The following is a 24,005-nucleotide window of genomic DNA, read 5'->3' as shown; positions in this document are numbered from 1 at the left end:
TTTTCTGTTTAAGCTGACTAAAAACAAATGTTCTTGTTATTTCAGTGAACTTGATGGCACACAAATGGGACTGTCGTCTTTCAAAAGGAAAATTGACAGCTCTGGGGTTGATGCTGTCCAGCTGGCTGATGGTGATAAAAACGGCGACCTCCTGCCTGGCGTGCACTGTATATCAGTGCAGAGAAGCTGATAGATTCAACCTGATTTACCCAAATCTCTTGCCACAGAGTAGTGTGTTATCTCTATTTTTGTAATGATGCAAGACAAAGCAACATATTGCCATCTTTGATCACACAATTTCTTGATTAAAAACAAAGCTTTGATGTTTAGAAGTGTTTTTGGCTCTTAACTCTCTCACCACCTTCTAATTAGATTCATTAACAAAGTAACAGGCTACGAGCCATTTTGACAGCCTACATTCTTACAGGCGTACGCAATGACACACAGGCACAGATACAATGAAGATAAACACGCATGCACGCACATGCTTGCGCACACATACACAAGCAGGGGAAATGGTGGGAGGGGTTTGTAGATTTCAATAATCTTTGAAAATGCAATATTTTCTTTCTGTTCACTTAACCTCATGCTGATCGTTGCCACTGGGTGCTGATAACTATTCATGTGTATGTGATACCGACTGCATACTAATTCTGCAGGTGCACAGATAGGCTACAGTGAGAGAAACAGAGGGAGGGAGAGACAGCGAGGGAGGGTGGGGATCTGCTCAGACTACACACAGTTGCTACAATGATTTAACCATCGACTTGTTAACTGTTTTACTAGAAGAGAGACCCACAGAGCGAAAATGCACAAACAGCAGGTTACACTACCAAAGCTACGCATTACTGCTCTTCGGTGTGTGTGTGTGTGTCTATATAGGTCTGTGTATGTGTGTGTCTGTATCTGAACATATTTAACTTCAGTGCATCCTGAGAAACGTGAAGAAAACCTCTACTCTGTCTAATCTTTGACTATGGTGTATGAATGTGTATGAAATTGTTGAGTACAGTATGCGATATAGCTTCTTATATTAATAAATAAGTTGGCCAAAATTAAATAAAAAAAACACAAAAAACTATATCTACTATGATTTTGGCAAGTTGTAAAATTAGATTATGTAATGTATTAATTATGAATTTGCAATATTATGAACTTTTCGTCATGCACAATCCCTAAGCAGAAGATCTGAAATGAAACATTGACTAAAAGGTTAAAGTGCTGACTTTCTGCCATCGTGAACAGTGTAGGAACTTGTAGAAATTTTTATACATACCCCTGAGGGTAAAAAGAGAGGCTACAAGTCCGACACTGCTCACCCAGTATGAATGTGAGCAACCCAAAACACGCTTGAAGCTGAAAATCTGCACTTTAACACCTGTGTCATCTGAAGTGAACTTTGCTGGAGCCAAAACAACAACAAAGAAGTATGCCTCTGTCATTAGAATAAGCTTACAGTCACAGCCATACAATACACAAAGAGATAGAAATGAAATGTATGGTCAGATTTCACTCCTCCATCTATGAAACATCAGTAAGTATAGTAATAGATATATTGGAAAATCAACTTCTAATGCATGTTTCTCTCCTCGTCTGGAGTTAGTATCTTTAAAAATTCCATGAGTGTGATTTGACAACATCTAACAGGATTAGTTGGTTGGTCTGAGGATCAGGGGTAAGAAGAGTTTTCCCAGTAGGGGAAGCTGGGTCAGTGGGGGTGCCAGCAACAAATGTTATTAAAAGTCCAAGTTGTTTTGAAGTTTTTGCAGTTGACTGGCCATCCTCCTCTGCTGACGCCTGAACTCTGTATGTAAGTTCACATCTCATGTTTTTTTCCTGAGACAGTTTCAGTGTGCTACCTTTTATCTCTGATACTCTGAGATTAGACAAATAATTGCACATACACTGTAGCTAAGGAAACCTAACAAATCCATACATTCATCCACATCCATGTTTTAAACTGATTAAACAACAAGTAATCATTTTAATTATGAAATAATCAAATCATTTTAGGATCTTCAAATTCTGCACATCGTGGCTTTGATCTAACTTGCCCTTTATAAAGTAATTCTTCATACAAAATACCTTTCAAAATTTATGCACGTGCAGCCAAACAAATTTTAGATTTGAAGAGACATTTGAAATTTGTATAACTGAATGTAGATACAAAAACAGTGAATGTATACTCTGCACCATCATTATCTGCCATTATAGGAATCAATATTACTAAATTCAGCCTTGCCCATGGTTACAAGTCTGCCTGTTGAAACCAAACAAAATCATTAAGCTGCATGAATAAGCTCTAAAACCACACTGGTACAATGGTTAGCTTTTATTCAATAAAGCTGGGATAATTAATTCTAAGCTGGTACACTGTACTCTGTGTGAATACAACATGGAAATAGAAGAACAAAAAACAGACTCTCTCTCTTATACACAGACACAGACACAGACACAGACACACAGACACAGACACAGACACAGACACACACACACACACACACACACACACACACACACACACACACACACACACACACACACACACACACACACACACACAAAAGACTAAATGGACATAAATGTGAAATACAAGGCACGCATGCACCCAAAGAGAAATGCAAAACACATATACAAAAGACAAATACCCACAGAAAGGTACATTCACAGTGAAAAATATTATACAAATACACACAGATTCTAAATAGTGCACTGTCACATAGACAGACAGGCAAACACACACTTGTAGCTGGAAGCTATGTTCCATATTCATAAATGCAGTATTATATGGCTGGCTGACATCTCTCTCTCCTGCCTCTAACCCTTTTCCTAAAAATAGACAGGAGCTTTACTCTGCTCTGTGTGAAAGACAAACCTTGACATCTTGAAATTTTGTCTGTGTAGTGGGAAAATATGTCTGTATTGCCACCGAAGTTGCAATTACTCGCAAACAAGATCATCAGCTTACAGCAGATGGTGCTCGGCAGGTGTTTGAGTAAAGAGCTAAAAGCAACTGACTGTAAATGCTGATACATTTCTTCTGTTAAATCAAAAATATAGGTGTGATTCATGTTTAATTTAATATTGACTGCTGAGTTGTCACTGAGGGAGTTGGTTCTTGCATGATGCGTGACAGACTAGCATGTCAGCTATGTGAAAGAGAGTTGCATCACAGCAACTGCCGAGTCACATACTCTGCACGTAAAAAAGAGGAGAGGAAGAAATAGAACATTAAAAAAAAAGAAAAAACACAATCCGCGAGAGAGAAGATAAAAGAATGACACGAAACTAATGCTATCCCTCTCTCCACCAATCAGTTTTGTTTGGAGTAGAAAACATTAGTGTCCAACCTTGAGCAAATCAGTCATTTTGAAACATCTGGAAAAACACTTTTAAAAGCATCGTCTTCCGCAATTTTCATCTACGTCTGATGGCTTTGTTATTGTGTCTGACAGATGACATAACAAGCAAGCAAATGGAAGACAAATTAATTCCCTCCAACAAAAAAATAACACATATCGAGGGGCAGATAAAAAAAAAAGGACGGCATTAACAAATACTGACAGACAGGAAATTAGAAGCAACTGTAGCCATATCAAGACAGAAAAGACTATGCCAAAAAAGTAATAAGAAAAAAAATATATTCAGTGAAGGACAGATCAAGACAAAGAAACAGAGAGATAATAGCTGGAGATTATTGTCAATTTCACATCTGACCTCACACACATGCCGTCTGTCCATCCAGCCAATCACAGAAGAGAAAACCTGAGGTGACCCCATGACCTCATAAAACAAACACCAACTGGAAGATGTGTGTGTGTGTGTGTGTGTGTGTGTATTTCTGCAAATAAGGTAAAAGTATAATTTATTAATGTTGGTTGATTTTGTAGTGTGTGACCACTGGGTTTATGGGTGTGTGTGTGTGTGTGGTATTCTTACAAAAATATGATACCAATCCTCCACACTTATATTTATTTTATAGCTTCTGCAGATAGACATTTATGCAGAATAAAGGAAAATGCTTCTGTTTTAGGCTAAACAAAAAAAATTACATACAATTTCTTTATGACACCTTTTCATTCATGCATTCATGCATTCATGCAAAATTCAAATGCACTTGAGGAATCACAGGAAGTCGGAAGATAATACACGCATTAACCAGTCTGCCAACTACTAATAGTGGGTTATAAACCACAAGTGGTGAGTACAGAGTGGTGCCCAAAGTACTCCTTAATGTGTTTTATATTAGTTCAAATAAATTTATAGGGGCTTGTTTTAGTACTCTCCTTGTTGCATTAATTAAATACATAATTACATCTACAGTGATTCAGTCTTGAGAAACAGTAAAACAGAAAAGTTTTGTTACAACTAACGTACCATTGTATCTTCTACATTTCACTGGTGTTTGACACTGCTCTACATATATATGTTTATGTTTGGTTGTGTGTGAGAAATTGAGATGAATGTTTCTATTTTTCCATATGATTGCCACTCTTGCAACAGCGACGATAAACTCTGAGTGTGTTTGAGTCTGGGTCTGTCTGGTGGAGCATGGGGTGTCAGCCCCCATGTTTACTGATGTTATGTTGGTAATTTACAGCTTCTACAGAAAGATGCTTCGGTAGCCAGACGAGTCTTTCTGTCCTTCGGGTCAAAAAAGTCTGTTTCAAAATCTTTTCATTTAGAATGTGGCATCTCAACAAATTCAGTAAATTTCTAATAGAAAACACTGAAAATTGAAGATTTACAGGAAATGACATATGCATGTACCAGACAAAATTCAGAAGACAGGTGCATGTGCACATTGCATGTAATTTGTGTGCATGGGCATTTGTACTGTTTTACGTAATCTGTAAGAATGGAACTGCCAGTTTCGGACAACTTGAAGTGAAAACACACAGCAATTTATAAAGAGTAGCTGCAAAAGCTGTGTCTCCTGGCCCCCAATGATCAACAAACAGGTCATTTCGAACAGGCCTCTGGGATTTGTATTACTATGATGTTCTTAATGTTAGAACCAGTAACAACAGGTGTTGTCAACCACTTAAAATTTATTTACAGCTCGAAAAAGAGCATGTACAGTGTGTGTTTGTGTGTGTACCTGTATTCTTCCTGGGTGAACACCGGAATGACAGAGGGCTGAAGGACTGTGATCTCTACTAGAGTTGTGTTCTCCTTTACAGGCTCACCATCATCATAGGCCACCACCACCAGCTGTCAGTCAAACACACACAAACACAGACACACACAGGTATAGACAGAGTCAAAACATTCAGTAGATTTCCACATGATTGCTTGCAACACGGCTGTCTAGTGCTGCAACTGTTCTGTTTATGCCCTCTAACACTCTAACAAGAGAGCAGTTCACAGTATTTTACACTCTGCTAACACTGGGAACAGCCACTGTCAGCAGAAACTGATTCAGCTAATGCATAACAGGCCAATAATAAACCAAAATAAATGTCTACAATTTTTTCCGCCCGCTATCTAAAAGCACATTATTTGCATGGGAACTGGAGAGCAGGATGAGCGTGTATCCCACTGGTGTGCTTATTTGTTCCTGTTTAGCCTTTCTTCTTCATTTAATTGGGGGGGTAACCACTGTTAACTGGACCCAGAGGAGTCCTAATGAGGGCCAAACTTAAATATCAAGACACTGTCATATTGTGTTTCCTCCGTCTTATTTAGCCAGGAAATTGTCACGGATGCTGCATTGCTTATGCCTTTTTTGTATTCATACAGTAACTCGCACTTTAACCAGAAACCCACTGGATACATGGATAACTCTTTGACTGCTGGAAACGTGTTGGTACATGTGGTAAATAGGCACCTTTCTCAATAGCAAAGACTACTTTCCAACTCCACTGAAGAGTTGAAGTTGAATTGCTTTCTAGTTACAGACCTGTTGCTAGCCTTGCACACTTGCTTGCCCATGCTGACCTGCTCCAAACATGCTTTTTGAACCACCTAAAGCTGTAGAGCCTTTATAATGTGATGGCAATTAGTCATTTGCTACATGTCAATGAGACAGTCTGAGTATCTGTCCTTGCAAAAATGATACCTCATACAGTGTTTATCCCAGTTATAATCAAAAAATTGTGCGCAATGTTGGACTGATTCATTTTGTATTCAACTATTGGGAGCAAATGAGGTAGAATTAGTCCCCTGAGTGACATCTTCAGAGGACGCTGAATCCTTGTTGTGTTAATTAAAACCCAATGAAAAGATGAAATTAGCAAGGCCCAAAGCTCCACTGAGGAGAGCAGATGGGAAAAGGCAGTTTTGAATCTAATAAGCTACGGCAGTATACTTTGTACACTGGATGGGGATTTATAAGACTGCTCCGCACAAAGACACCTTTATGTACACAAATGCCACAGGTAAGCAAGTAAAATCTAAGATTAATGATCAAATTAATTTTTAATGACTCAGTTCATGTGATGTCGTCCCAAACCTCCACCCACTAAATACCAGAATCCCAAAAAACTGAAGCAGAACAGGGACACAGTAGATAAATCTTCCCCTGTAATGATGTCTCTATTGAACTACAGCCCCAGTGCCAATGTTTACAGTTTGAATAGATCAGTTTGATTGATTGGGAATTACATTACGTGATGCTGTATTATATTATTATTTATATTACACTGTGATATTCAGTACACTCACCGCCACATAGATACATTTAATACATTGAATATATTATAGTCCGATGGGAAGTTAATATCTTTCCAGTGGGAAAATCTTTTATTGCAGTCACTCCATCGTAGATGTGCATGTTTTCTAATGTCTATAGCACAAGGGAAAAATAAAACATTTTGTTGCATTCCTGGTGCAAAACGTTTACAAGACTGGGCTGAGTCTGCAATAGGCATCCAGTTCTGATCAGTGTAAAGGCAACTGAGACACGGGCCCCTTTTACAGAATGCTGTATACAACAGAGGTTCCCACCCTTTTTTTGTGAGTCTACTTGCAGTCTCCTTTCCCAGGACGCGTGGAGAGCTGTTGGCAGTACTATCAAAGGCAGATTTTCACTTCTCAGACAGTTTACTTTCAATAGGCCAACAATCCCATCCCTAAAACCACATCACTAGTATGACTACAAAAAGTAAAGATTTGAGAAAAGTTGCCACTGGCACACAATGCAGTGTAAATCATGGATTACTGGTGACTTGGATGTTAAAATGTGTGCATGCATACTTACACTGAACTTGAGGTTGGGCTCCTCATTAAGGTTTACTCTGGTAACCACATGTCCCGTCTGTTCCTCTACATCAAATATACTGGCAGAGTATGGATACGCTTCCTGGTCCACTTTATAGCGCACTAGACCTGCTGGGGTACCCTGTGAAGACAACAAACACAGATATGCTTTGACATTAGGATGACAGATTTAGATGAATGTTGCATTATAGGATGAAGTTTCTCTTGTATGGTTTCTGGAGAACTGCCACTCTTATGGATTTTTTTTTTGCAGAGCAGCCTCAAATTAAAACAGACTGTTACAGCATTTAATGTCCAAAGCAATTAGTTTAGACTCAAATGTCAAACAGCAGCTCCTTGCCCACACATATACACACACACACACACACACACACACACACACACACACACACACACACACACACACACACACACACACACACACACACACACACACACACACACACACACACACACACCACCTTAGATAAACGAGGTCCAATTTTAGGGAGTCTCAAGTGTTATTGATAATGAGTGACTATCAGTTAGTATGACTAATTCGACTGCAAATGTCAGGGCATACATAAAATCTGATCGGTTTATACAATATCTGGCCCAGGGGGTAACACTTTTTTTGTAAAAGTAATTCCTCAGTTTGCATTAATGAGTACATGTTCCAAGGCTGAGAAAATAAATTAACTTTATTTGGTTTTCAAGGGAAATGGGATTTTAATACCTGTTTTGAGTAATTGGACAGGTAGATTTCCAAATATCTACAAACTGTCCTCTACATTTAACCTTTCCTCTGAGGAGCAGTTTGCAGGCTCAGGCCAGCTACAGCCAGTATTGGCTTGAAGATGCATGCGTCTGCCTGGAGCTTCTCTTATATTTTTGTGCCAAAACTAAAAATATGTGGATGGAAAAAGTTAACACGGGCAATGTGCATGCTCAGATTGTTACCAGGCAGTATCATGTTGATGAAACAAGAGATTGTAGTAATGTATACTCAACGCTTCTGGTTTTCTATTAGTATGGGTAGCAAGTAAGCAAACTTTACTGATGCAGAACTTTTCAAGGAGAAGAAAAGGAACTCATTATTTCCCCTAGATACTGTTTCTGTGGAAATTATTACCTGCATTTGAATACAACAGTATATCTGAAAGATGAGGTCACTTCCTGGCATTTTGACAATCTGTTTGATAGGTCTGATAAATATTTGTAGCAGGCCAGATCACCAGCTCACACTCCCTTTGAACTGTACTGTATATCATCTAACGTTTTGGCAGTGTATCTGATCACTTACTGCTATTAAAACCAAACTGTTTGCTTAAATCTTTCTCTGTTTTATTCCTCCCCCTTTTTCCTCATGGATTGAGAGGATCTCTCCATGTCTCAGTCATTAAGACTTTGATTACATTGTCTTAATTAAGGCTACGAAGCTGATATGCTCGACAATGACCAAGTTATATTCCCATTATAAGACCAGAGTCTTATATTTACAAAATAGGTGCAACTCAGCTACATTGCCAATACACTGTAAAGCATCCAAGGTAAATACAGAGGTCTCTAGGGTCATACTTTCATGTAAAAGACTCTTATTTTACTGCATCACCACTAAAGGTGCTGCAGTGTAAACATCATATTACAAGTCTGAAAAAGGCCTCTAGAAACAGAATTCAACACAAACATAAAAACAGTCATTAGTGAAGAGGCATTTATTTTCTCTTTAACTGTCATTTCTCCTGAAATAAAACTTTGATTTTATCGTCTTCTCCGATGTAAGCTTTCATTAAATAACAACTTATAGTGAGTCAGAAACACTTTGCATTGACAAATTGCCAATGATTTGTACTTTAGAGTTAAATTTTGGGTCAGAAGGGTATAAATGGCATCTACACCCATAAACATATGTCCAGGGCTGTTAAAGTGCTATTTAGTGCCTTGTCTGAGCTATGGGAGTGCCTTTGTAGTGTGAGGCCTGGACCATATAATGTTACTTTTTGACCCATGAGAGCCTTGTTTGATGCTTAAACCTCAAGTCTGAATCAATCCAGCTGATGTAGGAAGACAGCAGGTACATTAGCCAAGGGAACATTAGACTTTTAAAGAGCCTTATGGGGCAACGTCACCAGTGTAGAAGATCCCACGTGAAGGTCGGGGAGCGACAAATAAGACTACGGCTTCTTGAGAAATAATGCAAATAAAGATCTTGTTTTCTTTCTGGTCTTTGCCATAAATATTTATTTTGTGATTTACTATACAGTCAAATAGCTAATTTGCCAGATCTCTGTGACTCAGACAATCCTCATATTTTCACACTCTGCACTTAAATAGACCTCTGTATGAGCATTTTACACCCTTTTAAACCTGGGGTTAACTGCACCCCAGGCTCACAATGGAACCCTTTAAAGTGAGCTAACCTTCGTTTTACAGCAAGCAGAATAAACCAGCTTATATTACAAAGATGTTTAGTTTTAAAAGCCCAACTGAGGTATCACATGGTGACACACTGGGGTGAGGAAAAGAGATCCACTGGCGAAAGAAGCGCAAACACACACACACACACACGCACACATACACTGGAGATAAGTATCATTATCTTGTGCCATGTGAAAAACACTTTGATTGAATAGCAGCAGCTGGAAATGCTCACCGCAGGGTCAGAGTCATTGGCCATCACTGTAGTTACGATGGTTCCCTTGACAGCATTAGGGGCAACCATGCCCCGGTACACTGGCTGGCTGAATACCGGAGAGAAGTCATTCATGTCCTGGAGAGAGATAAACGCACACACAGTACATGTAAGCATTATTAAAATATAGCAGATGTTTTTGTTTTCCAGTAAATGCCAGAAATGATACACATTTTTAACCATAATCACGTACAAAGTGACTTTGTAGGTTATGTTACTTTTTGCCCTCACTCTTCTTAAACTTCTACAATTCAGATTTTCATCCTCTCTCTCTCTCTCGTCTCCCAAACTGACTCACTAATGTGGATTCATGGATTTAGGAACATCTGGCATTGACAAGGGAGAAAATGCAACAGCTGTTTACAGTAAAAACACCTCATTCAGGTAACATGAGCCTTTAGTTACATTGTTTTATTTTGGCTTGAATTCAGAAAAACATCAATTTATCTTTGAGTAAAATTAATGCAGCAGTGGCTTGAATAAATGTGGCAGTTGGGAAAACCAGTTTTTTTTTTTTTTAATTCGTTTTATTTATTTATTTATTTATTTTTATTCATCACAATAGGTGTCAGCAGTACTAGAAAACACAGGCGAGTTTGAAAGAGAGGACACCACAGGCTGGTTGAGTGATGGATTTTAAAACCTGTTTCACAATTGTCAAACTGAGAAGAAAAACAGAAGAAAAACAGTAAGCAAACAGAGTTGGTGTGAAGAGGACAGAATTTGTCAGCTTATTGATCTACAACTTTAAAGTCTCGGATGTCAGAGCTTTCCGACAAGAGATGAATGCACCGTAGCTTTTCCGCTGATACAGTGATTGTGTTAATGCACGCAAAAACACTGGCAAGGCCCCTGAATGTCAGTACACCGGTTACAACAGGATCAGAAACAGTGAACATTCCCTCTTTAGCAGTATCACAGAGAGGGAAAAACAAAGCAGGAGCACAGCATGGAGCTCCAGCACACTACTATAAAAGTAGTATATCTGCTTCTGCTAAGGTGATGTGTTTCTTTGACAACAAATACTGGTGTGTTGAAGTCTGATGTCAGTCATATTTTGAAAAAAAAAAAAAAAAACAAGAAACCTGCTAATTGGCAAAAGCACAGTATGTTATAAGACTGAACTGAGCAGCCTTTGTTTTTGTTTTTGTTTTGTATCTGCTTTTGCAGCTGGTAAAGCCTAAACTTCCAAACCCAGAGAAAAATTTCTTTCAACATCTCCCTTTTTCGAAAAGCTGGTCAGTCCCGCATTGCCTGCTGTGCCACAATGCCAATTTACTGTACTCTCCCCTTAAACTGAAAAGACAGCGAAAACTCAATCACAGACCCACATACTCACCATTATTCTGACAGTGACAGAGGCTAGTCCAGGAGGCATTGTCCCCTCTCTGTCCAAGGCCTCGACAGTGAATGTGTAAGTGGGTTCTGAGTCAGTCAGCGCCTCGTAGTCCAGGACCTGAAGAACTGAAAGCTCTCCCGTTACTGGGTTGATGTGGAATAGCTGAACAATTCCCTGGTCCGAGCCTTCGGTTCTGATTCGATATGTGAGGTTGGAGCCGAGGTCAGCGTCTATCGCCTGCAAAGAAAGAGAGAGAAGTGAGTCAGAGAACGGGGAAGACAGAAACATCATTGCCTTGTGAATTTTATGGCAAGCTGAATTTTTCATATTTGCCAGAAGGACAAGCATCTCAATGTGGTAATAGACAGTAGTACTTTCACTAGGGCAGTGTTGAGCTGGCATGTCTAAAACGCCTGTGGTAGTAACCTTTATGGTCCAGCTGGTGGTCCGTACTTTATTTTTCCTTCTGTAGCTACTTCACTGTGTAGCCAGAGGGACAACTCACTTTTTCTATTTTTCATTCTTCTGCGGCTCGCAGGGTGTCTCTGCAAGTGTTGTCAAATTACAATTCTGACTTTTTAAGATGTCGCTAGTGCTGGCTGGAATGTAACATGTAACCAATTTAGGCATTTCAAAGAAGATGTAGAGAAATAGCTCTAAGTAAGACTAGGATAATGAGTCTCGTTGGCTGCACTCAGGAACCAAATTTATGACTTGAAATACTTTTATTGAACTGAACTGAAAGTCTTGGTTTGGATCTGCAGGCAGAATCTGCAACTTGATTCAAACTGTGCCATATTAACTCAGACCATTAACCTTATGTTCCCTGGTTTTTGTTCTTAGATATTTAAAGAAACTGTAAAGGATGAACTGTTTCAGTCTGACTTTGCATGTGGTTTGCTGGGCATTCATTCTACAGAGACACTAATGCTTCGTTAAGAATGGAAAACTGTCATAGTTGCTTTTAGTTAGTGTAAGTATGCTGGCACTGATAACAGAATAGATCCAAATTAGTTTTTTGATGATTAGACTTTTGCTGCTGTAGTTGCTTTGTCAGGTTAACTGCAACTGTCCTGCCTTTAACCAGTACTAAACTAGGTCTTACCTCATGAAACCGTATGAAAATTAGGAATGAAGAAATAATGGTGTATAATAGAAAAAGGTGTACAAGCACAATGTCTACACCTAGGTTAAATAAATTCACATATATCCCCCAATCCATCCATCCATCAACACACTCACCTTTAATTGTAATATGACTGAGTCTTTGGGGCTGTTCTCTGGTAAGTTGACATTATAGGTTTGTTGGGTGAATATCGGGCTGTTGTCGTCTACATCCAGAACAGTGACAGACAGCGTTAATCTGGATCGCCGAGGGTCCACTGCACCATCCCAGGCTTCAACAATCAGGTAGTAGTGACCTTTCACCTTGAAGTCGACAGAGTTTCATGGTCAAACAACAAACAAACACTACAGCAATAAAAATGTTGACATCAGATCATCTTTGCCACTGTTTACCAACATTCATGTGAAATTTTGATCAAAGCTATCATTTCCTCTGACCTCTCTGTCCAACGGCACAGTGGTTATAATTGCTCCAGTAGCGTTGATGGAAAAGAGCTTCTGGTGGTTGACGAGTCGATAATGGACCTGACCACTTGCTCCCAGATCTGGATCTGTAGCCTAAATACAGAAATAAAGCATACTCACGTCTATAAATACATGAGAAAAGGAGACTGAAAGTTCAAATCATTTGTTTTGAGCTTCAAGCTAAATGTGTATGTGATTGAATTGTGTTCATGTCTGTGAATGTATACAAGTGATCAGGCAAGTGGCTGAGTGAATGTGTGTGCGTGTACAGTATAGTATATTGTCTTCTTATTGAAACTTCAATAAGAAGACAGGTCATACTTGCATACAAATGTGTAGATAACCACTTTCATTGTTTTGGTCTCTCTTCCTTCCTTTCTTCTTTCTCTGTGTCATTGCTCCTGTCTTTAGGTTTCGCACAAACATTTTAGGTATTACTCTCACAAAGTGACAAGGACCAATCTTGGGGATCTACTCTAACTCTCTGTCTCTCTTATTGCCCCCCACCCCGTTGCTGCTTGTCCAGAGAAATTAAACGTACTTTCCACCATTAGCAATTACTAAGAATTAGTGAGACAGTGGTGCCGATTTTCAGTTGGGGGGGGGGGGGCCTAGCAGAATGTCTTCTTTTCTTTGTAGCACTTCTTTCATCTGTCTTTCTGTAGTCAAACTCTGACTCCTATCGCCATCATCTCTTTCAACTAATAAAATAAGATGGTGAGAAGGTGAAAAATTGCTAGCTGGCATTCCTTTCACCCTGTCTGAGTGATCATCCTTTCCAATCAGCATTCTGACAGCATTAAAATGTATGAGACCAGAGAAGAGGAGAGAAGAACAGAAGAAATATTAACATGGTTTATGTCTGTGATGCTCGGGTTTGCTTACCATGTTTTTTGGGTTCAGAAGTCCCAAAAGAGAAATATAATTTGGGGGTTAAGTGTTAAATCACTAATAATGTGCGTCACACCTGTTCTTTTAAGAAAACTGTGTGTGTGTGTGCACGTGTGTTATCAGTCAGAGTTAGTAGTCAGGAATTTGCATAGCAAAAGCAGTCAGGAAGAAGATTACTTTGAAGTTGATTAAATGTTAAAAACATGGACTGCCTTATGACTAAGGATAATCTTTACTGCATTTGCATACATCATGGTTCAGTGCTAATTTTGCCAGAGAAAGTTATAATAAATCCCCAGATCATCTCAACTTTATTAATATAGTTTTTTTGTTTTCTTTTTTTTTTTTTTTTTTACACACAACTCAGATAATTCAAAGTGCTTTACCGCACATAGAGAGAAGAACAGAACAAAACAAAGGAGACAACACACCACAGGAGAGAAGGGGATAAGAACTATGACAAAATTGATCTGAGATCAAGCTAACAGAATTATAATAAGCAAAAACCCTGTGGTACATGTCTACAGCCATGCAAGCAGCTCTGTCTGACTGTATTTCAGCACTGTGGTGCTTTGAGCATGCGGCAGTATGCTAACATGCTCGCAATGACAATGTTAACATATTGACGCTTAGCAGGTATAATATGTACCATGCTGACCAACTTGGCTTAGTATGCTGGAATTCTAATATTTGCCTGTTAGCAAATACGGATTATGAGACCCATGGGTCCCTGAGCACAGATATGTAAAAGGTACCTTGCCCCTCCTCCTACATAGGACCCCCACTTTGAAAGAGACTCACTGACTCAGTCTCTCTTCAGTCCTCGTGTCTCTTTTTTGCTTCTCCTTTGCAGTCATTTTATCTCTTCTTAGTTCATTTATGTTTTTTCAAAAGTTGTTTTGTGTCTATAGATTTGCCAACAAGAAAATTTTAACAGTCGCTTCAAACAGGCTCTGTACTAGGGGTGCCCTGACCCCTTGGGCCCGTGCCCCTGTGCCTGATGGGCCCATTTAGTAATCCATCCATGTAATTAGAACTAATCACAAACTACAATTGAGGCTAATGGGAATTTGTTTTGCAGGTATTTGATCATCAAACAAAGTGTTGCAAAAACTGACATTCTGACCTGATGACAGTGCTATATGAAAAGTTAGAGGATCACTGGGGTTATTAGGTTTCATCCTCTTGTGAATGTTTGATCAAAATTTCATGGCAATCCATCCAATATTTGTCAAGGTATGCCACTCTGGACCCAAGAGGTGCCCTATGCAGAATTACTTCTTACTGGATGATTTGTTTAAGTTAAGCTGTTGTTTTCCTTCTGATCAATGAGGCCGTCAGTTTAGGACAAATTAGGGCTCAATGGAAATTATTTGGCATTGCATCAAATTCCTCTGCCAACAATTCAGCCAAAACAACAAAAAAAGAGATTATATCTGGATGCACTTTGTTGTCCAGCTAGTACATTATGATTTGCAGTATGTTTGCATATCTTCACATTATTTCTTTATGTCACTTAAACATTCTAATTCTAATTCATTCTAAAAATTCTAACTTTATTAGCAGTGCCATAATTGTCGGTTTAATATATTTATCTAAACCCCATTACCCAGTTCATATTAATATTCCATTTTATTTGCCCAAACTGTGTCGTTTCTTGCTGTTGCAGTGACCCATTTTTTCCTGTTTTTGGTTCATTCAAATTTCATCTTATCTTACACAGTGACTATTAGGATTAATAGAAATTATACTGTGTCTTGTCAGTGCTATGTAGATTGTAAGAGAGAAGAATGAAGTCCTCTTGATGTGATTTGTATTCAGTGATTCATTGCTATCTGGGTGTAAAACTGTGTTATAAATTTAATGGAGCATCCAGCTTTTGGGTGATTATCTCGAGTTGTTTGGAGAAAGAAGGGAGACAGAATGAAACATGAACAATGACACAGAGAGCAAGAAAAAAAGAGAGAAAATGAAAAAGAAAGAGGGGGCTGGAGAGAGTGAGAAAAAATGGTGGTAGAAAGAAATTGGTAGGAAAGAGACATTTTACAAATGTGCAGCTGTGTAAGTTTTGTATATGTAAAAGAGAAGAAGTGGATTCATTGTAAATGAACAATGTGAAGCATTACTCTGAAAGCAAAAGATTGACATTTTGGGAAATACAATTCTCTCTGGTGGAGAGTTAGATGAAAAGATCGATACCACTCTCATGTCTGTTCACTAAATGAATGAAGGTACAGCAAGCAGCCGGTTAGCTTAGCTTAGCATAAAGACTACAGCTATCCAAATGTTGCGTGATTACAGACTTGGTCATGTCGCTATTAAATTTGAGTTTAATTACACTGAACAACCTCTTTGGCCAAAGTGAGGCATACATTTTGTTGTGACCTTTGGCATGTGTGAGACTTTCTGTCTCTATCCTTCCTCCTGTATCCTCTCTTCTTCTTGTCTCTTATCCTGCCCTTGCTGTCTTTCTCACAGTTCTTTGGACAGAGCCAGGCTAGCAGTGGTATCAATCTTTTCATCTCGGCGCATGAGTAAGCCTTTTTTTTTTCCCCTAAAAAAATGTCAAACCATTCCTTCAAGTGACACATTTTCAAGCTGTCAGCAACAATGGGTATACATTTAGAGTATTTAGGTCCCTCGACTATTTTTCACATAGGCTGTTAAATGTATTTCAAAAAAGAAAAAATAACTTAATAGTCCACCCAAATGAGCACAATATCATTCTCATTCTCTTTTTGCCGTGAATAATTTAGCCCTGTAACATCAGCCAACTGAACTGAGAAAACAGAAAAAAAAGATAAATAGACAGCAATTTTCTCCTGTCTAAACAAACTATAAAGAATTATAAAAAGGGCACGTTTGATATGTGACAATGCAACATTATTGTCCATAACCTTGCTTCAAGCTGCATACAGTAAAACTGTCATAGCATTGCATTTTAGAGCTTAAAATGTATCAAATCCTTTAGATAGTAGGCTGAATTAATCGCCTTGATGTCAAACATATTGATGACTGCAGGTCCTGGAGTTACTGTAGGAGATGCGTGAGTGACTGAGAGTGACTTTCTCTCTGCCACCATCCTTCCTCCTGTACTCTCTCTTCCTCCTGTGTCTTATCCCTCCCTCGCCATCATTCTCACACTTTTCTCAGCATAATTAGGCTACATTGCCAGACAGTTAAAAGCCAGGAATACAATAGGATTAATGTCTCGGCTGCCTTACTTCTGCTGCTTTTCAACACACTGACAAAAAAAAGAAGCTTGAAGCCTGAAATATACACTATCTCTACAATCGCTAGCTCTGCTTTTCATGTTCGGGTGCTCGTACCTCTTTTCTTCCAATTTCCCCCTTTTTTCATCTCTCTTTTCATCACTTTCTCGCCCCCACCTCTAATTTCATTCCTAGATACAACGAGAGAAGTGCTTGCAACTGAAACTAAATTACTGATTTCTTTTTTTTTTTCTTCATCTGTCTCTGAGCCTATTTCTTTTGCTGCAGCAATAAGCCATATAGGCGGGTGTTATAACAGTGTGGGAGTCTTTTCTTCCGAATACAGACAAGCCATCACTTGTATCTTACTCCTACATTGTGTGCTAGTGTGTGTGTGTTAGCTTGTATCTGAGTCTCTGTTATTTCTTCTTTTAAACTGTTCCCCATCAAGTAACATTTGAGCTCCAATTGAACCTGAAACTAACATTTCAGTATTTGTTGTAGCTTCACATTGTGTAATGTACTTTTCTTTTCTGCAGGAAGAATACATAGGTACACATCCAAATAACACATGAATGATAAACTTATCATCTATGTACACTTAATACTTATTTGTACTTGCTCTGCTATATTTTGTGTCTGTTTTGAGCAGTAGTCACAATCAGACATGTGACAACTGACAAGGACATCTCTTCATTTTAAGCTGCTGAAACCATTTACAAAGAAAAAAAAGTGAACGTTTACAGCTAAACAAGCCAGGTTTTTACCAGGTACATTGCTGCTGACAGCACATGTAGAGTGTAAACAACCACGCTGTAGCGAGAGGCAATCATGTCAAAGGACCAACAGGCAGCAATTTTTTTATTCCCGCTAACAACTGCAGCAGGTGATTTCACTGATTCATTCCCCTCTCAGTGGCTGAAGGTGTACAAATCAGCAAAATCATCTTCTGTTGTGTTGGAGGGGAAGAAAGGCCTTCCAGTCTTCCATGGCATATGATTGCCTAACCCAACTGTAAGCTGATGAAGAGGCGCTTCGGGAGGCAGCTATCTTGATATAAAATGTTCACCCATCGGCATGTCCTGGTGATTCAGCAGGAATGTCAAAAGGTGGGATCAAGAGAAAATGGTACTACTGCAACTCCTATGATGCAGCCTCATCCCCATTGTTCTCAGGTGTTCAGGTGTATTTTCAATCCATCAATTCTCCATTTATCTGCCACTGTACACAGTCATGCAAATGAAGAATTCGCTTAAAGATGTAGCATGTTAAGATGCTTAAATACTCGCCACAACCAATTAACAGTCAGTCATAAGGATTATATGTTACAAACCCAATATGTTTTAATTTCGACAAAAAGGTATGCTGACCATAAGTCTCTGATGATCATATGACTTCCCTGTGAATTCACCCAGTATTTGCTCCTCTTTAAAAGAGACCATGTCTTCAGCTCATGAAAGTCAGATTAGGAATGCAGCCATTTTCCCTTAGCTCTGTCGTCTCCCCTCTTCTCACCCTCCACCTCTCTTACTTCTCCCCAGTGTCTTTCTCCCATTTCTCTGTGCCGCCCAAGCATGTCTAACTTCCTTCCCTCTCTCCATCGCTCTCTACCTTACCAGAATCAGCAAACCAAGGTCAGGTCCATCCATTCTTCTGGGAATCTGTTTAATACCTATAGGTATGGACCCTGGTTTGGAATGAGGCCCAGAGTCGTGCCTTGCACAGGCCGCTTAGGGATCAAGCCGTCTGTTTTGGTTTGGAAAATATCCAAGGGTTCTTGAAAGGGAAGAAGTTCAGGACTGGAATACATTCAAGTGCCCCGTCTAAAGATTAGGGTGGGTTTTTTGGATGTTAAATTTGGAAAATGCCCAAAGGTCTCAGTGATAGTTAAAATTTGGAATGAAATGTCCTCTTTATGGATAAGGGAGGATTTACACGTTTGGAATTGTGCCCAATGCTCCAAATAAGAAAAGGTATTGAAGTTTTAAGTGTGGAACCTGTTAAGAGTAAGACTTTTTCTAAATCCTAGACAAGGGTGTACAAGTGCCATATATTTATCTGAGGAGCAGTCCTAGTGTTCAACTAGAGAAGCATGATTAACATTTAGACGCTGGCAAAGTGTCAGACTGATCAAAGACCCCCTGACACTGGTGTATAAAGGCTATGAATTAAGCTTGGAGAAAATCCAAGCAAGCAGGCAACTGAGGGAACATCTTTAAAGATCAGAGCCTATCAAAGTGTCAGATTTACCCATGACCCCCGTCTGGGGAATACATGAGTCAGTTATTAGGTCTGGAACAAGTCCAGGGGTCTTTGTGGTAAGTGGAGACGAGACTGCTGATGCAGGTGAAAATGAAGCCCATGGTGATGAGGAGAGATCATGTTATGCATACATGTACTAATTTTCTTTTTTCTTTTAACATTATTGTAGAGCTGTCATATTTAGACTTTTTGAAATATACAGTTTCATTCATATTCCATGCAATATGTCTAATGGTTTGATAATTGTTACTATTTTGTTTCTTGTGCAGGCACACAGAGTCTTTTGAGTATAATAAAATACAGTCCTAATTACAAATGTTAGAGATCTCTGGTCCCCATTGTAAAAGATTAGAAGAGCTGAATTTAATTAGACTCTCTTTGTGTGCTGCACGCATGTGTTTGTATGTGTGGTGTTAGACTTTCCTTCAAGGCAGTGACCTTATGTCAGGATGGCAGAAAAGAAGACTTCCACTGAGACATTATGATCTGTGCCACAATAACAGAAAGAGTTGTGCAACCACTTTCAAACATGATGATCTGAACCATGAGAGAAATAACAAGGGTGTAATCTGTCATTCTACATGGTCTCCCATGGTGCTGGGCCTTTTAATTGCAGATGTGCAGTCAGGAATTATTGATACAGTGAGTTAAATTATAATCTAAATTGGCTTTTTTGTTCATGACTCATCATTATAACAAAGGATTAGTGCGAGGAAAAGCACACAGAAAGCTCACAAACAACAAATGCACAGTCATGAATGTGTGCAAGATGAACACATTAGCATAAAAACAAAACTGTGCACTTTTATAAATGTGCTGTACTCACACAGGCTTATTTAGAGTAGACATATATATATATATATGTTACAGTAATGATAATCATAATTTATATTAAACTCATAGTGAACAGTGACACGAGGAAGTAGGAGAGAGGATATTATGTGCGTGTTTGCTGCCTACCTGGACATGATTTAGTGTGTGTGTGTGTGCCCATCTTCCTACCTTGACTTGTCCGACGTAGGCATGATCCTGCTCTTCGGTGACAGTAAGGTTCACTGGCAGCGAAGAATCGAACAGCGGGTCATTGTCATTAACATCTGTCACCACAATGTTCACCGTCGCAGTGGAGGTCTACATATGAGTGAGTGTACACAAACACACACACACACACACATTTCTGTTACAACTCTGGTCACTTCAAAAAAACATCTGAAACTGAATTTTTTTGTTATTCCAATAAACATGTTTGTCAGAAAGCTGATTATCAAAGTATATAGGATGAATCCATCTTTAAATTTCAGGTTTTATTTTACTATCTTATTCTATTTGTCCCTTACTAATGGCTTCCGCATAAGAACCCATTTTGCTTGCTGATAAGCTGCACTCGGGTCCTGGTCCATCTCTTTGTGCTTGTAACAGCCATTTGTCCTAAGAATAGACTTAAAACTGTTCACTGCTGATCCACTTTGCACCTTCTTGCCAAGTTAAAAGGGATATTTGTGTTAAGATGTGCATAATTAAAAACAGCATGTGAAAAATTACTAAAGGGTAGCCAAGTGTGTGCTGGGTGGGTGTGCAAAAAGGTAGCCCAGACTTTCCTCTTTCTTCTATAGAGCACAATGCCTGACTACGTACAGTACAATCAGCCAATCACTTCACAGAAATTAAGATGAGTGTTCTTGCTGAGGAAATGCCATGTGTCAGCAAAATAAAAGACAGCTCGGCAGTCTTAAATGTAAATAACTGTTTTGGATAAACTATGATTGTGGATGGTGTATTGGACTACGGCTACTCAAAGTCAAAATACTAAACTGAGTGGGGATGTAAATTGTAAACTCAAAAATCGGTGCTAAATAAGAAAAGAAGTGCAACGAACTTAACTGATCATCTCATGAATTAAAGCTCGTTTGTGAATATCTGGAGGGGGATGCAAGTAACAAGTAAGTCTTTACAGGAAATGTCACCAATTCTCACTGTTTCAAAAACCAACAGCAAAAGCACAAAAATTGTAACCAAGTAAGGGCAGAGGAGCAGGAGAGGGAGAGAGAGAGAGAGAGAGAGAGAGAGAGAGAGAGAGAGAGAGAGAGAGAGAGAGAGAGAGAGAGAGAGAGAGAGAGAGAAGCCAGTAGGAGGTCACCAATTTCTTAATTTGACTTTCATGAGAGCGGAAGAGAGAGTGAGTGATCAAAGATTTGACTTTTAAAGAAGGGAGGTGGGAGGAGGAGGAAAATGGGGGAGAGCTAACCGATTCACAACAGTGGGATGAAAAGAGAAAAAAAGCAGTGTGTGTGTGTGTGTGTGTGTGTGTGTGTGTGGGTGTGTGTGTGGGAGATATACAATCACAGAGGTGACAACAGGCGATTGAGGTTGGCAGGGCACACCATGATCCAAGTAATTTGAGGTTAAGAGCGCACAGTTGACAAAACAGTTTATCTGAATGCCAATATATGTAAAGCAGAATGAGCTCTGATAAGGCAAGCTCCGAGCAACGCTGGCAAACACACACTCAGACAGACCCACAGAGAAGGAGATGCACTAAGCTGCATTTTGCATCAGGGGGCTCTGAGCATCATTTTTCCAATAACAGCACACCTATGAGTTTATTATCTTTCTGAAGCAATGGCCACCTGCCAAAGTTTAACACCCACCCTCCTGGAGCGCCAAGTTTTTTAAGGTTTTAGCTGTATACACCACCAATGCATTGTACCTGGATTATTTTCACAACAGAGTGTTCGTGAAAATGAACAACGTGACTGAAAAGCATACATTACATGTTCATTTTCATAGTCCTAGCAGAGCATGATGCATTCAAATGCATAGCGCTAGCGTCCCATGGTGGAAAAGGTAGGTGGTAAAAGGTTAAAAAGTCAGTATTCTGAATTCATCCTTTCTAGATTAGAGTGTGATTTTGGCTTTACTTAACTCTCCTCCTGAAAGGCAATCCCTCTGTCAGCAAGACTTGTCAAGATAATTACTCAGAAACTACCTGTGATAGATGGGAAACCACTGCAGTCTGCAATTTAGAAAGTATCACAGACTCTATGAATGTTTCAGCTGCTTGATCTGTGTTTTTCCAAATAAAAAGATATAGCTGGCAATATATTTGCTCCATAACCTACAAATCCTGTGAAAACAAAATCTACGCAGAATTGATCCTACTGAGAAATAACACCTGTCATAGCCTTATAACTTAATCCACTGGACCAAACATCTCCAGTGTTGTCCAAAAATGATTACAAACACATTCCTACATTAAGAACAACATAAGCACTGTACTTTATTTTGAGCCAATTCCACATACGTCATCCTGCTGCTGTAAATTCTCATCAGCGAAACCAAATGTGGAGCACGGCGTCGGTAGAGACAGAGCGCTGAAATAGGGTTTTAGCTGATTAACATCAACCGTTTCATTCATGCATAATCACTGGCTAATTCATCAGTTCTTTTGCTACCAGCTGACTGGTAACATCTAATCATATTCGTGCTGGTGTCCAGGGCAGCCATTATAACGTGACACATCCCACTATCACTCTGATTCGACAATACTCCCCAACAAATGAACACGTCTTTCTTTTTTTTTTTCTTTTTTTTATATATGGGATTTATTGACATAAGAACACTTTTTAAAATTAATTTGCACATTCATTAATGTGGCTACAGAGATGCTAATTCACACAGAAATGGTAGATGCTGATTCATTTTCTCGCACCATGATACAGTACAGGACAGTCCATCTGACAACAGCATACTGCCCTGCACCAAAGTTTAAGTTGCATCCTATGATGCACAGTGTCCTTACAGTGGAGCTGGTTTACTGCACCAGCTTGTAAGGTCCTCAATCTGTGGCAGTATGATGGATTCACTGGCCAAACAGCCAATTAGGCACTTTGTAGTCTGACACTCTCACAACGGGACATTCAATAATAGGGGACACAGACGGGGTGTGTGTGTGTGTGTGTGTGTGTGCAAACGCATATGAAGACAACCCAAGGCCTTCTGAGTGATGCTGATTAATGGGCCCGTATAAGGAAACTACACCCCAATCTTCTCTTCTCCTTATTCTATTTCTTTCTTTTCTCGTCTTCCCTTCTGTCTCTCTGTGTAGCTCAAACCTTTCCTCTCTCTCTCTCTATTCACATTTCTCCATTCTTTTTTTTTCTTGTTCAAAATATAATGGAGTGTCAAGCAGAAAAATGTCCAAACTACTTTTAGCCATTTTCTGACTTAAAGACCTTTGGGGCACAAAGATAATACACTAATTGTCTAAGTCCAGAGAGCAGTTGACTAAGTATTTGTGAGCATGTGTGTGTGTGTGTGTGTGCCAAGACTCCTTCATGCAACTATGTATGAACACACAGTACAGTTGTAAAAGTAATAACAGCTCCCTGAACACCTCTCACATCTCTTTGCCTCCCTTTTTCACTCTAACTTCCTCCCACTTGTTCTCTCCCTCCACACTGTGTGTGAGAGAAGGTCAGAGAATTCAAATCAGCGTTTTCTGCCTTCAGAGGGACCTTAAACTTTACCTTTTGTTTTAATTGACATGGGGGAAGAGGGGGTCAGTGAAGAGGAGGAGGAGGAGGAGAAGGAGGAGGGGAGACAAACTTCTTTTAATGCTAGTCTAACAGATGGATGATGGGAGGGAGAGGGGAGGACAACAGAAGAGAAGGAAGGGGAAACCGATGAAAGCCAGAGGAGCAGAGAGGAAGGAAAAGAGGGGAGGGGGGAGTACAAGGGGACTCCATCCAGTGTCTTCATTTGACTTTCATGTGAGAGCGACTACAGATTTGACTTTTAAAAAAGGAAAGGAGAGAAGAGC

General features: G+C 39.4%; 1 protein-coding gene across 2 annotated transcripts in view; it reads right to left on the bottom strand.

Moving 5' to 3' along the window:
* The window catches only part of LOC121201250 (protocadherin-15-like), a 122,491-nt gene that overhangs the window by 46,266 nt on the left and 52,220 nt on the right, over nt 1–24,005 (bottom strand). For both annotated transcript variants that reach the window (XM_041067000.1, XM_041066999.1), the window contains exons 19-25: nt 20,189–20,317; nt 12,795–12,914; nt 12,474–12,659; nt 11,232–11,468; nt 9,854–9,970; nt 7,202–7,342; nt 5,102–5,214 (exon numbers count right to left, since the gene is read on the bottom strand). In XM_041067000.1, the coding sequence (XP_040922934.1) occupies nt 5,102–5,214; nt 7,202–7,342; nt 9,854–9,970; nt 11,232–11,468; nt 12,474–12,659; nt 12,795–12,914; nt 20,189–20,317 (1,043 nt within the window). The remainder of the gene's footprint in view (nt 1–5,101; nt 5,215–7,201; nt 7,343–9,853; nt 9,971–11,231; nt 11,469–12,473; nt 12,660–12,794; nt 12,915–20,188; nt 20,318–24,005) is intronic.

This window comes from Toxotes jaculatrix, chromosome 21 (assembly GCF_017976425.1).
Source record: "Toxotes jaculatrix isolate fToxJac2 chromosome 21, fToxJac2.pri, whole genome shotgun sequence".
In the NCBI taxonomy this organism is placed as follows: Eukaryota; Metazoa; Chordata; class Actinopteri; family Toxotidae; genus Toxotes; species Toxotes jaculatrix.
This window is presented reverse-complemented; position numbering and strand designations above follow the sequence as displayed.